The sequence below is a fragment of the Acomys russatus genome, chromosome 19 (assembly GCF_903995435.1).
Source record: "Acomys russatus chromosome 19, mAcoRus1.1, whole genome shotgun sequence".
NCBI classification, from domain to species: domain Eukaryota; kingdom Metazoa; phylum Chordata; class Mammalia; order Rodentia; family Muridae; genus Acomys; species Acomys russatus.
The window spans coordinates 13,686,432-13,701,830 of record NC_067155.1 but is presented as its reverse complement, the minus strand read 5'-3'; the positions used below and the strand labels follow the sequence as shown (position 1 = coordinate 13,701,830).

The window sequence follows — 15,399 nt, the reverse complement described above, 5'->3', positions numbered from 1 at the left end:
CCGCCCTCAGTCGGGGCCGTGCGTGCCTGCGTAAGGGAGGGACTTGCCTACGTGCCCACGTACGAGCGCGCGCGCCTGCACGCTCGCGGCGGGGGTGGCGGGGCGGGCGATGGGCTGCAGGGGGCGCTCGTGACGTCACCGCGTCGACGTCCGTCCGCTATGCAAATGCACGGCGGAAGTGAGGCGTCAGGGGGCGGTGCCGTTAAACGGCTGCTCGTGGGAGCGTGGCCGGAGCCCGGGTTCCGACGTAGAGGACGTCGCTGACGTCAGCGCGCTCTGGCGTGATGTCACGTACTGAGTCGGCTTCTCCTGCCCATAGGAGGCGCCCGGCGGTGGGTACGCCTTCCTCCGCGGGTTAGAGCGCTCACCCGGGAGTGAGCCGACTCAGCGTGTAGTCACGGACCTGACCGCTTTACTCACTCTCTGAAGTTGGAGGAGAGGAGTGACTCAACCTCTCGGGAAATCAGTTCTAATTTTTAGTTTTTCCTAATTATTAAAAAAAAAAAAAAAAAAAAAAAAAGCCGGATCTCAGCCGGGCACGGTAGCGCATGCCTTTAATCCCAGTTCCGTTTGTTTGTTTGTTTTTGGATTTTCGTGACAGGGTTTCTCTGTGTAGCCTTGGCTGTCCTGGACTAACTCTCTCTGTAGACCAGGCTGCCTCTGCCTCCTGAGTGTGGGGATTAAAAATGTGCACCACTGCTGCCTGGCTTTATAGTGTAACTGTGTTCCTGAGGCTTGTCCCTGATTCCCAGCCCCTCACTGGGGGATTCTAGGCCAAGTAAGCTGATAAGGCAAGAGTCCCTCCCTCCTTATGCAGGCACAGGGAGTGACACATGTGGAGTTCTTGGGATAGTGCAAGGCCCAGAGAAGCCCTTTCTACCATGTCCGTAGTAGTAATATTCTCTAATTCCAGCCTAATGTGCGCTATAGCTAACCCGTCCTTTTCCCAAGTAACTGAAAGACCGAGACCCATAAGAACAGCGACACAGAGGTCCTCAGCCTGCGCATTGGCTAATAGCACTGGTTCTCAAGCAGCCCCACTTCCTCCTCTGAAGGGTAAGGGTCCCCAGGGAGCTGGCTCAGGAAGGAACTTTAAGGACATGTCCCAGACTGTCCTCCATTACCCAGCAGGGAGCAAAATCGTCTAAACAAAGTCAGGACTGAGTCAAGAGAAATTCCTGCCTGGTGGCGTGAGGGTGGGTAATTGGAGACGAGAAGGGACAAGAAGGCAAAGGAGCCGAGGGGTGGTGGCTAGCAGGAGGGAGACACTGGGGACACGTGGCCAGGGGACCCTCCGTCAGTGCCTTTGGTCAACTCCCCACACCAGGGGACCTACACTTCATTTATATTGGGGACAGCTGGACCTCGTGTCATACCACTGTCATCACTCAGGAGGCTGAAGCAGGAGGCTGGAATGTTCTAGGTCAGCCTGGACTCCATAAAGAGTTCAAGGTCAGGCTTGGCAACCTGACTCGAGGCCAGTGGAAGAGGATGGCACCCTAAGTGTGAGGACAGACTGGGCTGTGTAGCAAGCCTCTGCCTTCTCAACAAAGCAAGACAAAACAGAATGTATTATTGAACGCCTGCTGTGTGCTAGAAGCTGTTCTGAGAGCTAAGGACACGGCCAGAAAGGAAGAATGACATGTGAGCTTAGACATCTCCTAACCCTTCCTGCGATTCCTAGACTCCCCGGCAGGCCCCTTGGCCACCACAGCCGTGGGCTGGGACTCAAGAAATGCTAGTGTCCTCTCTGCCCTGACGACCTGCGGAGCCTCAGTTGGGGAGATGGGGCTGAGAGATGGCTCAGTGGTTAAGAGCATGCACCGCTCTTCCAGGGACCAGCACATGAGAAGGCTCCAAACACTTGTAATTCTAGCTCCAGGGACTCCAGCTCCCTCTTCTGTCGCCCGTGGGTACTACACGCATGTGCACCCGCCCACCCCTCCACCCAGGAACACACATATACACATAATTAAGTAAATATAAATGGGAAGATGCTGCCCGCCCGAAGCAGATGATGGATCTCACCCAACCACACGGTTTCAGAACAGATCCTGGGAGAGCTGTGTTGCAAGAGTCTGGATGTTCTTCATAATTTAGACGCCAGGGCCGCACATGCTCTCCCCTTCCTTCTTTCTAGTAGTGGGCATCGAACCCCAAAAGCTAGGCAAGCACTTTACTGCACACAGCTACACTCCAGCCCCTTGGATGTATATCTTATTTAATTTCCACAGGCCTGTCGCCCCATCTCCTTCCCAAATTGGTGTTTTCTGAAGCCCCTCCACTCTCCGCTCTCCACTTCCTGTCTACGAAATCCTTTTCCTCACTAAGTGTGTTGGTATCCCCTCCTCTGGCTTCCTCTGACGTTCTCTGAGAAGGGTTCTGTTCCACGGGACTTCTCGGGTGAGTGTGTGTGTGTGTGTGTGTGTGTGTGTGTGTGTGTGTGTGTACACAGGATCTTCCAGTCTTAGGTCTGGGATGAGGATACGTGTGTGTGTGTGTGTGTGTGTGTGAAGTATCTTCCAGTCTCGGGCCCGGGATGAGGATACCTGTGTGTGTGTGTGTGTGTGTGTGTGTGTGTGTGTGTGTGTGTGTGTAAAGGATCTTCCAGTCTCAGGGGCCTGGGATGAGGATGTGTGTGTGTGTGTGTGTGTGTGTATATGTGTGTAAGGGATCTTTCTACATCATGGGGTGGGGTGGGGTGGGGCTTGCTAGTCAGAGCTGGGCACTTCCTTTCCCCCTCCTGCTTGGTGAAGGAACCACCACAGCATCTGGATGACCCATTAAGCCACAAAGAGGAAAGGACACCATTAGCTATGTCAGGCAGCCCTGGCCACCCTGGGGCGTGGGAATAGACACAGATATGGGAGGAACAGGGAGCCCAGGGTGGCCCCAGCAGTGACTCACCGTAAGACCTTCCACCCTTTGCCCCCCAGCCTCTTCAGTGGCCATCCTGGACCATGGCCTGATCTGGTTCCCAGAGGCCCTTTCCGCTCAGGCCCCTTGGGCACCCTTTTCCCAGAATGGGCCAGGGGGTTCATGTTACACAGTCCCTCAGGCCCTGCTTTTAGTCCACTAAGTCTTCTTTCAAAATAAGTCCTAAAAACTGGTCCCGCTGGCGTGGTGGCACATGCCTTTAGCGTCAGCATTCAGGAGGCAGAGGTCTCTGTGAGTCCTAGGTCAATCTGCTCTACAAAGCCAGTTCCAGGTCAGCCAGGGTTACACAGTGAGAAAAACAACAGTAAATCAAAACCAGAAGCAACCAGTCTGGCCCTGGCGGTGCAGGCCAGTAATCCCAGCTCTTCAAGAAAGAGCTGAAGACCTGTGTGGACTGCAGAGTTCAGAACCAGCCTGGGCAACTTATCCCGACGAGAAGGGGACCAGAGTGTGACCCCCCTGGGTCCCACATGGTGGAAGGAGAGAACCAACTCCCACAAGCTGCCCTGTCACCTCCACAGGAATGATGCCGCAGAGCCCCCATCCCACGATATAATAAAGCAATAAATTTAGAAAGGAAGTTGCTGATGGGTGATGGTGGTGCACGCCTTTAATCCCAGCACTTGGGAGGCAGAGGTAGGTGGATCTCTTGTGAGGTCAAGGCCAGCGTGGTCTACAGAGTGAGTTTAAAGACAGCCTGGGCCATATGGAGAAACCCTGTCTTGAAGAGCCAAAAAAACAAAAGGGGGGTGGGGTGGGAGGTTGTCTTGCTGTGTTTACTTTTTTTTTTTCTTTTTTTGGTTTTGCAAGACAGTTTCTCTGAACAGCCTTGGCTGTCCTGGACTCACTTTGTAAACCAAGCTGGCCTTGAACTCACAGCGATCCGCCTGCCTCTGCCTCCCGAATGCTGGGATTAAAGGCGTGCGCCACCATGCCCAGTAACTACTTTTTACTTCTTCATCCCAGCCTCTCTGACAAAAGGTTTTGGACATCACCTCTGAGGTGAATGACTGGACGGATGCCCTTCTTGTCCTGGGCTTCCTTCCTAAGCCAGTCCTACTTACTCCTCCAGGAAGCCTGCCCACATTGGCCCTCATCTGCTTCTGACATTTCCCGTCTGCACCATCCCAGACTGAGAGGATGCTATCTGTGTAGAATCTCAGAATCTCTGCTTGACATAGCAGTCCACACCTGTAAGCTTAGCACTTGGGAAGCTGAGGAAGGCGGATGGAGAGCTTAAAGGCAGACTGTGATAAATAGCCACATTCTTCTTCCAAAATACAAATGAGAAAATTACTATTACCAGCATGTATTCTAGGCAGGGGCTCTACCACTGAGCCACACCCCCAGCCCCTCACTGGGGGATGCTAGGCAGGGGCTCTACCACTGAGCCACGCCCCCAGCCCCTCACTGGGGGATTCTAGGTATGGACTCTACCACTGAGCCACGCCCCCTCTTTTCGAGAGCTACTGCTAGATACATCCCTAGGCTTTCTTGCACTTAGTATTTTGAGTCAGGGTCTTACTTTGTGGCCCAAGTAGGTCTTGAACTTTCAAACCCTCACTCCTCAGCCTCCCAAACAGCTGGAATCACAAGCTTGTACCATTAGACCAGGCTTTTCTGTCTTTATCTCTTAGAAATTAAGCAGTTAATTATCACCTCATCCTACACGCTCCATGGCTGACTCCCCATCTGGGAGCCCGTGATGACAAATCCCTGGCTGTGTCATTCCCCTTAAGGCCCTGCCAGTTAAAATGAATCACTGGGGATCGCAGTGGAAGATGATGGCCGAGAGACACAAAAACCTCATTTCCCCCTTGTATTCTTAGGAATATCCACAAGGACATATTTACATCATTTGCATACACGAGGGCGTGGGGGAAGCCATGAGAGTTGAGCATGGGGCTCACTGTGCTGGCGGCAGCAGCACCTTCAGGGGCACCTGGTCCCCCTGGGTGGTCGGTGGCACTGCCCAGACAGCCCCGGAGGACTTGCCCGTGGTGCTCCTCTTGGAGGTCAAGGGTGTCTCCAGGGTGAGCGAGGCGTTGGCCATCTCCTGGGGCTTGTCACTGGTCAGGAAGCGGAGGAGGTTGTGCAGGGCCTTGGTGACGTCACTGCGGGCTCCCTCGTTGACCAGGCAGTAGAGAATGGGGTCAGCCACACAGTTGAGGCTGGTGAAGGCCAGGGAGCTGTGGTAGGCGGAGAAGACTCGCTCCTCGAAGCCACAGTCCCCGGGCCGGCCCAGGAGGACGGCGCTGCGAGACAGCAGGAGAGCGTGGTAGGGCGCAAAGCACACCAGTACAATGGCGATAAGGCTCAGGGCCAGACGCTTGATCTTGACTTTCTCCTGGCGCTCGGTGGACACGCTGCTCTGCACGGCCCGCAGGATGCCGCGGTAGCACAGCAGCATGAGTGCCCAGGGGAAGAGGAAGCCCACGAAGACGCGGTACAGATTCATCCAGGCCACCCATTTCTCCATGGGGAACCTCTCAAAGCAGAAGGTGTGGTTGTAGCGATCTCGAAAGAGCTCGTCGTGGAAGAGCGGTGCGGAGTTAGCACCCAGCTCGGTGGCCCAGACCACGGAGCTCACAGCCACGGCTGTCTTGACCCGGCGCAGGCGCGCGAAGCGCAGCGGATGGGCCACTGCTAGGTAGCGGTCCACGGAGATGCAGCACAGGAAGGCGATGCTGATGTAGATATTGCTGTAGAAGATGAAACCGAAGAGCTTACAGGAGCCCGGGCCGTGGATCCAATTGTCGTGGTGCAGGAAGTAGTCGACCCACAGCGGCAGGGTGCAGATGTACAGCAGGTCGGCGATGCTCAGATTCATCAGATAGACGCCCAGCTCGTTGCGCTGGCGCACCTGGCGGTAGGCCGCCCAGAGGGCCAGGCAGTTGGTGGGCAGCCCCACCCCGATGACAAAGATGTAGAGGGATGGTGGGAAGAGGTGGTCCACTCGAGAGTCCACGTGGCAACCCTCCAACGTGCGGTTGCCCATCCTGGGCGCTGGATCTTTCCAGGTGCTTCCCCTGGCCCGCTGGGGCTACAGGGCCACGGGGGGCGGGAGGCCATGGGGCCCCCCTGAGCCCCTTTTTTGGAGGCTCAGGGGAGCATCATAGGAGACAGTTCAGGAGGACTGAGGCCCCAGTTTACTTTGTGGCCAGCTAAGCAAAAGGAGAACTTGAGAGGATGAGCTTCAATGTCTGAATAGAAAGATGGGGGGGCACCAGAAAAAATGGGTGAAGGCAGTGTTCATGGAGGAGATGAAGACAGCAAAGGTGTGGTGCTTACTGAGGTCTTAGGAAATAAACATGGACATAATGAAATACCAACGGGATGGAACGTTCTAGAAGGCTCAGGAAATAGAGTATTGAAAAATGATCCAAAGTAGGAAAGACGCAACTTGGAGTGCTGGCATCCGCTAGCACCCCAGCAGGAAATAGAGAACTATGTAAAGTCACCAATGGGGGGGGGGTAGAAAAATGAGGTGTCTTGGGGCGGGGCAGTGGACAAAGAGGAAGGGCTCCTGAGGACCGGGGACTGTGGAAAGGGATGCTAGGAAACAGGAAGGTGAGTAAGTGGTGAAGCACAGGAGGATTGTGGGTAGAAGGGGGAGTCTGCAGAGAGCGCCAGAAGACTCAGAGTTGTTCTTGGTGGGCACTGAGGGGTGGAGGTGACGTTGTCCCGTTCATGACTGCATTGAGAGCTGAGCTCCCTAGGCCTGTGGAGAGAGAAAACTGGTGAAACAGGCACGGACATCCATGCTAGCCATCCTCAGACCTTCCCATTATTCCTGTGGAAGACACCCCAACAAAGCCTGCTCAAGTCCCACCCCCAAGGAACAGATGGCTAAGAGCATGGGATCGAAGGCCTTTGCAAATACAAATCAAAGACCTAACACGCGGAGCATGTTGGCATGTGACCTCCATCCCAGAAGTCAGAAGGACGGAGTCTGGAGAATCAGGAGTTCAGAACCATCCTCCACTACACAGTGGGTTTGAAGTCATGATAACCCGTTTGGAAATAAGCAGTGGATGGTGAGGTGTGTGGAGACGGCTCAGTGGGGAAAGGAGCTTACGGCCAAGTCTTGCCACCTGAGTTTGATTCCAGGAATTCACACCATGGCAGAGAACCAATTCCGCAGGTTGTCCTCTGACTGCCCTTCTCCCGCCCCCCTCCCCCATTCACACACACACATGCTCGGGGATGCACACGCATGCACACACACACACACACACACACACACACAGACAGACACAGAGATCTGACAAACTGAGGGAAGGAGCAGGGCCCAGATCTGTCCAAGGTCCTGATGCCCAAGGTGGGCAATCTCTGCCCTCAGCCCCTTTCCCAGCCTGCCCTGCGGTTTCCAGTGTCCTGTGGATACAAAAGGGGCTGACAATGGGACAGAGCCAGGGGGACCCAGCTCTCACAGTGCTCGCAGCCCTCACAGTCTCTTCTCTCCCCTGCCACTGTCCCCACCAAGGACCTTGGACCTTTATTTTTCTGGGAAGATCTACAAGTTTAGAGCGGAGACCATTCATGCACCAAGTCTCTCAGCTGGTGGTCAGAGGGTCTGTACACATTTAGTTTTCTTGGATGTGAACCAATCACCCACCTCCTTCTCTCTCAGTCTCATGTAATCCACCCTAGCCTTGAACCTGCTACGTAATTGAGGATGACCTCGATGCTCCCATCGACTCCTTCTGGGTGCTGGGGTCACAGGAGTGCACTACTGTACCCAGTTTACACAGAGCTGGGATTGTTATGCCTGGCCTCCCGCCTTCAAGGCAGGCACTCTACCAACGTGAGCCACGCCCTCCACACATATGTTGGTTGGCTTGTTGGATTGTTGGATTATTGGAGGTTGGGTCTTACTATGTAGCCCAGGCTAGCCTGAAACTCGTGAGCATCCTTGCTTCTGTCACCTGAGTAATGAGAGTGGAGGCATGCACCATCGGGCCCAGCTTCAAAGCGTTTCAAACTCGGAGGTAGAGGCAGGTGAAGCTCTGAGTTTGAGGCTAGCCTCGTCACAGAATGGGTTCCAGGATAGCCAGGGCGACACAGAGCCTGTCTTAAAGAAAGCCATACAGACAAACAAGATCATACTTTCAAATCTAAGGCAAGCCACTGAAAGGATCATGTGCCATGTAGTCTGAGTGAAAAGACAACGGCAGCCAGGAAGCCACCTCTGCAAAATTCCTAGGACGTGCTCGAAAACCACTGCTTGCGAGCCAGTAAGATGGCTTCAGTGAGTAAAGTCACTTGCTGCCAAGCTTGACAACCTGAGCTGTCAATACTCACATGGAGAAAAAAGAGAACGGATGCCCAGAAGTTGTGCTCCACGCGTACCATGACACATAACACCCTCCTCCCACCCACAAAATCAATAAATAGTAAATGTATGTAATTTAGGAGAGAGAGAGAAAGATGGGTTAAGCTGGGCATGGTGGCGCACACCTTTAATCCCGGCACTCAGGAGGCAGAGGCAGGTGGATCACTGTGAGTTCGAGGCCAGCCTGGTCTACAAAGTGAGTCCAGGACAGCCAAGGCTACACAGAGAGACCCTGTCTTGAAAAACAAAACAAACAAAAAAAGATGAGTTAAGTCAACTAGACAGATGAGGAAATTGAGGTCTAGAGAGGGAAAGGGATGAGCCTGGGGTCACACAGGGGGTCTTCAGAAGCCCGAGTGAAGGAGAGATAAACCTGTTTTTGTTATGATCCCAAGTGTAGGGTGGGGAACGGTCTTGTGAGAGAACAGGTGATGTTAATCCACTGGAAGGCAAAACACCTCATGCGGGAGCTTGATTGTTTCCAGCTGAAAAGATCTGTGAACAGACTCTGGGAGGAGATATATAAGGGAGCCAGAAACAAGAGAGGGGGCTTTTGGAGACTTGGAGTTTTGGCTGCTCAGTGCTCCACTTCCAGACGCTCTTAGAGAGAACCACTCGAGGAAAGGCTTAGGGGCTCCGGGCTCCTGCTGAGGTTCCAGGTTCAGATTACTCCAGGTTCCAGCAGAAGAAATCCTGCTGATCACGCCTGGAGAATCGTTCCTCGGAACTGATATCCTTATGGTTTTGTTATTGTGTTCTTTAATCCTCTTTTCCTGTTTTTTATCTTAGTCGGGTTATAAGGGACGTACGCTTGGTTAATAAGTTCGTAATAAAATACATTTGTTAAGAAATATGAGCGTACACCCGGATCTTTCTTCTTCCCAAGAAAAGCCATTCCTGCTTTATCTCCAGATGGACCCTGAGCCCATGCCTGTGTCTCTAACCCCTCACTGGTTCTATGCTGCCCTCACTGCTCAGGAGCCTGTGACAGCATTGTCCTGTCACTCAGCCTCCCTTGATTAACTTTACAGGGCAGCCAGGAAGACTTTGCTAAGGGAATCAGCTCTTGTTCTTTTCTTCATGAACCTCCAAAGGCTTCCAAGAGGCTGGGTTGTGGCTCGGTACAGCCCCTGCCTAGAATCCCCCAGTGAGGGGCTGGGGGCGTGGCTCAGTGGTAGAGCCCCTGCCTAGAATCCCCCAGTGAGAGGCTGGGGGTGTGGCTCAGTGATAGAGCCCCTGCCTAGAATCCCCCAGTGAGGGGCTGGGGGTGTGGCTCAGTGGTAGAGCACTTGATCAGTATGTGCACTGTCCTAGGTTCTATTTGCCCTATTTTCAAGAAAACAAATAAATCTGACAGAAAATGGAAACTCCTGGTGTTTGGTTACAGGCATCTAGGCTCTTCCCAGCTGGCCTGTGCTGCCTCGCCTACTCCATCTCCCTTCAGCAGGCTCCAAGCCAGAGCTTCCTCCAGTGCCAATACCTTCGCACGCTCTGCCTGGCTGGCCTATGCCGTCTTCAGCTCCTCTGCCTAAATCCCTTCTTCAATCCTTCCCAGGCCTCTGCCCAGGCTTCTGCCTGTCTAGAACTTCTTGGGGGACAGAGATCTTTAGTGTCCTGTGGATTGTTCTATTCCCCAGATGAATGACAGTCCTTGCGTACACTAGGTGCTCAGTAAGTGGCTGGCTACAGAAGCCTAGAGGCTGGGAGAGGGCCCAACCCCCCGGCCAGCCCTTGTCTCATCCATGGCTGTCCTTCTCTTCCTAGATTGGACCCCCGGGGCGCCCAGCGGGAAGAGGCTGCCTGCTGGGAAGAGATTAACGGGCAGGACCCATCTGCTTCCTGATTGACTAGGAAAGGTCAGGCCACTGTACTGACCCCCGCCCCGCAAGGCCAGCGCCTGCTGGGGGCGGGGAGGTCCTTAGACACCTGCTGACCACCCTCAGAACTGCTGACTTATGGGTCCCTTGGAGATGGAGTGGGAGGGACTTGTTCCTGGGTAGACCAATGGGAGCGAGCCCAGCCTACCATCAATCAAAACCTCCCCACAGCCGGGCGTGGTTACCTGCACAGGAGAGTGCTTCTCTGGCAGGTGTGAGGTCCTGAGTTCAATCCTCATTACCATAAAAAAGAAACAGAAGTACGGTGGTGGCGCACGCCTTTAATCCCAGCACTCGGGAGGCAGAGGCAGGCGGATCTCTGTGAGTTCTAGGCCAGCCTGGTCTAAAAAGCAAGTCTAGGACAGCCAAGGCTACACAGAGAAACCTTGTCTTGGAAAAAAAAGAAAGAAACAAACAGAGGGGCAGAATGAGGTCTGAGGCACACACCTCGTCTGATGGAGAATTCACCTAGCTTGCGTGAAGGCCTGGGTTGCATCCCCAGCACTTTATAAATCAGTTCTGCTGGTCCAGGCCTCTAATTCTTTTTTTTTTTTTTTTTTTTTTTTTTTGCCCCTAATTCTTTCTAACAGGCCAGCTTAGGATAAACCAGGCCCTGTTTCAAAATGCAAAGAGAAAGTAAGTAACTGGCTGAGGACGTGACCTCTGCTCTGCAAGGTGAGCACCTGCGTTCAGAGCCTCAGCATCCACATAAAAACCCTTCCGGGAGAACCGAACCCCCATCCCCCCCCCCACCCCGACCCCCCTTCCATGGCCCCAGGTCCCTGCTGAGACTGGAACGGGTACACAGGCAGCAAAGACATTCTTGGCAGCCGACGGAAATGAACTCACCATTGCCAATTTCCTCCCAGGGAACAGAGTCTGACATCCACCCTGTCCTCAGCCTACCTGACTCATAGGGGGTGCTAGGCATGAGGCACGGAGGCACAGACAGACAGACAGACAGACAGGCCGGCTGACGGGCAGACTGACAGACCTTTCTTTCCTGCCTGACATCTGGCCACCAGGACACCACCCCCCTCCAATCATCATAGAACCTCTCTGATTCTTAGAATTCCGTGATACAGGTTCACGTGGTGAGTTGGGCACAGGGAGCTGGCTAATTCCATCCTGTGCGGGGAAACTGAGGTCCACAGTGGAAAGCTGTTCTTCACCATCCGAGGGTTTCTCTCCTCTCATTCCTCTACTTATGTCTTTCTAGGGGCATCAGACTCCTCTGAAAATCTGTTAAAAACTGGGCATTTTTTTCTTGTTTCGTTGGTTTTGGGTTTTTTTTTTTTTTTTTTTCTTTGAAATAGGGTTTCTCTGTGTAGCCCTGGCTGTCCTGGAACTCGATCTGTAAACCAGACTGGCCTTGAACTACAAGAGATCTGCCTGCCTCTGTCTCTTGAGTGCTGGGACTAAAGCCTGTGCTTCCATACTCTGTTAATTGGGACTTTTTTTTTTTTTTTAAGTGACCCTCGAGGCAGAGGCAGGTGAATCACTGTGAGTTCGAGGCCAGCCTGGTGTATAAGGCGAGTCCAGGACAGCCAAGGCTACACAGAGAAACCCTGTCTCAAAAAAACAAAAAAACCAGGCTGGAGAGATGGCTCAGAGGTTAAGAGTACCATCTGTTCTTCTGAAGGTCCCAAGTTCAATTTCCAGCGACCACATGGTGGCTTACAACCACCTGTAATGAGATCTGGTGCCTTCTAGTGTGGTGCACATGTGGGCAGAATACTGTATAAATAAAAAATAAATCTTTAAAAAAAAAAGCTGGGCGTGGTGGCACACGCCTTTACTCCCAGCACTCGGGAGGCAGAGGCAGGCTTTTCGCTGTGAGTTCGAGGCCAGCCTGGTCTACAAAAAAAAAAAAAAAAAAAAAAAAAAAAACAGAAAAAAAAGTGACCCTGACTGCTGGAGTTCACTACAAGGACCTAAGTTCAAATCCACAGTAGTGGATAGGTAGGCCCCAGGAGCTGGCTGGCCTGGCTTTCTGGTTGCAACAGTGAGCTCTGGTTCAGATCTCAAAAACTAAGAGGGGTGTGAGAGAAGGCATTGATGCTCTCCTTTGGCCTGTGAATTAACACGTGCCTGTACACCTGTGGGCACACGTGTGCAACACACACACACACACACACACACACACACACACACACACTGACCCACAGTGGAGGCTAGAGTGTCCCTCCACCCTTTGCTCAGCCCTAGGTGGAGTCAATGTTATCTTAACCTTTAGTGAGACTTTGGGGAGGTGCATACATGCCCAAATTTTACACACACACACACACACCCTTCAACTCATGTTCCTGCAGGAAAGATAAGTTCAAGTGTGGCACAATATTTGTGGGGGTTAGGAAAGGCGAGCTTGGACCCCAAGCTCCTGCAGGGCCTCAACTGCTAAAGCCAGAAACAAATTCCTGCTCCCACAGGACCCTCCCCCATCAGCAGGAGGCAAAGCCTGGAGTTGAAAAGCCAAGAAAAAGAAGTGATAGGAGGCCCCCTCCCATCTTTATCAACCCTTAGCCCACTCACCACCCTTGTTTCTGAAGCCACTAGGCTGGCTCCCCTCTTTCCCTCCACCACAGGCTCCAAGTCTCCCCCATTTCTCAAGCCCCCAGGGGACTGGCCAGCTCCCCGTCTGCTCATTAGGGCTGAAATGTGATCAGTGTGTCTCGCTGCCCACCTGGTGCCTTGGCAGCAAGAGGAAACGGTGTGGGGTGGGGTGTGTGTGTGTGTGTGTGTGTGTGCAATCAGGCCACCTTCATGTCCTGGCTGGGCCTCAGTTTCCCTGTTTCTATTAAGGAGAGTCTTTGTCCCACGCCCACGCTGGCCGCTACGCCCACACCACCCAGCAGGACTGTGGAATTCTTACTGCTGCCCCGCTGACATCCCAGCCTCAGCAGCTCTCCCGTCCCCGGGTTCTATGGCTGGCCCGGCTTGTGGCCGAATGTTCTAACATTCTAGACCCTTGATTCTTTCCTTTCTGTTATTATTATCCTCGCCTTTGCCAGCACGCACCCTTGTCAGTTTCCAGTATTCCAGGCGTCTCCCAGCCCAAGATTCTGAAGTTCTATTGTTAGAACCCTCTATGATTTAAAAAAAAAAAAGAAAGAAAGAAAAGAAAAAAGAAAGAAAGAAAGAAAGAAAATAAAACACACGCTATGACTTTCATAATCTATTATTAAACCCCTCGGTGATTTTTATCTTTTCCCAGCAAATGAATACGCGTTTCCCTTTTCGCTCTTTGCAGAAATGGGAACGCGCGTTGTAAATAGGTGAACCCAACTTCCTCTTCCCCCTCTCCCCCATTTCTGCTTTGACTTAAGACAAAAAAGAAACACCCCAAATCATGAATTCTCAGATTGGGCAGCATCCTAAGATACTTAAAGTTTATAGAGTCGGGGGGAGGAGGGAAATGTGTCAGGACAGATGATCATTTTCACCTGGCCCCCCCAAAAATGATACTCTCTCCACCTCGGGAAGGGACCCTAGGAACCTAGGCTGCTTCTGACCCCTTTGCTCAGCGGTCTGGCCTCATCCCTCCCTGTTCACACCAGCTGAGTTATTATTTGTCTAGACACAAACCAAATTATAGGCCCTGTCCCGAGGGAACAGTGGGGCTTCGAGGGGAGGGTCAGGAGACAGGGGTGGAGTTAATTTGCTTGGCTCGCCTCCCTCCCTCTGAAATTTCTCCCCCTCAACACCCCTCACCACCACCTCCCAGCCCAGGCCACCTCTGGTCTTTTTCCCTCTCCACCACCAAGTCCTCAGCAATATCTTTGCTGCTCCGCTCCACAAACCCTTCCCTCTGGCCTCCGGCCACTCATACCCAAGTCTCTGGCATTCCTCCCTACTCACTAAGTGAACCTCATTGCCGGAATTAATCCGACTAAGTGGTAGAGGAAGAATTTAGGTCTCCAGATATGGTCAAGGCTGCCGTTGGACCAGAGAGTCCCAACCTCTGAGGCTGGCACTCACTCACTCACTTCAGCTCGAGAGCCTCAGTTTCCCCACTTGTAAAATGCAAGGGGCACACGGACTACGTGGTCCCTGCAGGTCCTTTGTGCTGCACGAGCCGGGAATACCATATCCCATCACGATCTGTGTGGATTGAAGGGTTGGGGCATCAAAAGGGGCCTTTGGTTCCCTGTGCTTGTCTTGGAGGGCCTCAGCATCCTGGGTCCTGGTATTCAAAGACTGGAAGTCAGGGTCTCATTCTTTGGCCCAGGCTGGCCTCACTCAGACTAAGATTCTCCCACCTCAGGGTGTCATGTAGCCCAGGCTGGCCCAAAACTTATTGTTTTTTTTTTTTGAGACAGGGTTTCTCTGTGTAGAGTTGGCTATCCTGAACTGGCTTTGTAAACCAGACTGGCCTTGAATTCACCGTGATCTGCCTGCCTCTGCTGGGATCAAAGGCGTGCGCCACCAGGCCCGGCTGACATGAAACTCTTAATCCTCCCATATCTTCCAAATGCCAGGACAGCAGTCAGGTGCCGCCATGGGAGGCTATGGGCTCCTGGATGGTCTGAGTTTGGGAGCCCTTCCCCCACCCTTCTCTGGTATCCATTCCTCGGAGGATCCCAGACCTGAAGTTGATCAAGTTCAACCTCAGAGACAGAGGTGGTGGGAAGCCCTTAGGTAGATTTTGGGGTGAAGGGGGGAGCGTAGTTGGTTGAAGGCTCTAGGAGAGGTGCTGTGGTGTACCCCATCTTTCACACCAGTACCACCAATGCACATTGAACTTGGGACACACACACACACACACACACACACACACACACACACACACACACACCAAAGGCTTTGGGAATTCTGGAGTGTTACCTTAGCCTGGTTGAGGGTCGGAGTAACCTCCCCAGACCCCCCTCCCCGAGTTCAGTTCAGTTGCAGGGAAGGGGAGTGAGGTGAAGCAAGAAGGAGTTAACAGAGGCCCAGCCAAATCCTGGAAGGGAGGAAGTGGGGGGGAGGAAGTCCACCCCCCCCAGCCAGGAATTCCTGAAACAGGAGGGTGGGGTAGGTGTGACCTCAGAAGCCATGGGGTGACTGCAAAGTGGGTACTGGGGTCATAGTGTCACTCGGAGACCATCTACCCTGGATTGCAATCCCACTGTCCCCCCACTTCAATCCTAAGCTTCCCCCCAACCTGAAGAGAAGTGTTCTAGGATGTCTCAGAACTTAGGGAGAGACGATGGGGGCGGGCTAAAGGCAGCACAGAGTGAGCAAGGGCCAGAGAGCAAAAGAACCAAACAG

At 53.0% G+C, this 15,399-nt stretch overlaps 1 protein-coding gene across 1 annotated transcript; it reads right to left on the bottom strand.

Moving 5' to 3' along the window:
- Positions 1 to 4,371: 4,371 nt before the first annotated feature.
- Gpr4 (G protein-coupled receptor 4) lies at positions 4,372 to 6,617 on the bottom strand. Its single transcript, XM_051162507.1, has one exon. It carries the CDS (start codon positions 5,933 to 5,935, stop codon positions 4,844 to 4,846), a length of 1,092 nt encoding a protein of 363 aa, XP_051018464.1. The 5' UTR covers positions 5,936 to 6,617; the 3' UTR covers positions 4,372 to 4,843.
- Positions 6,618 to 15,399: the final 8,782 nt, after the last annotated feature.

Bases quoted from the DNA above. Each gene is read 5' to 3' on its own strand.
- Gpr4 (XM_051162507.1), bottom strand. From the start codon at position 5,935: ATGGGCAACCGCACGTTGGAGGGTTGCCACGTGGACTCTCGAGTGGAC.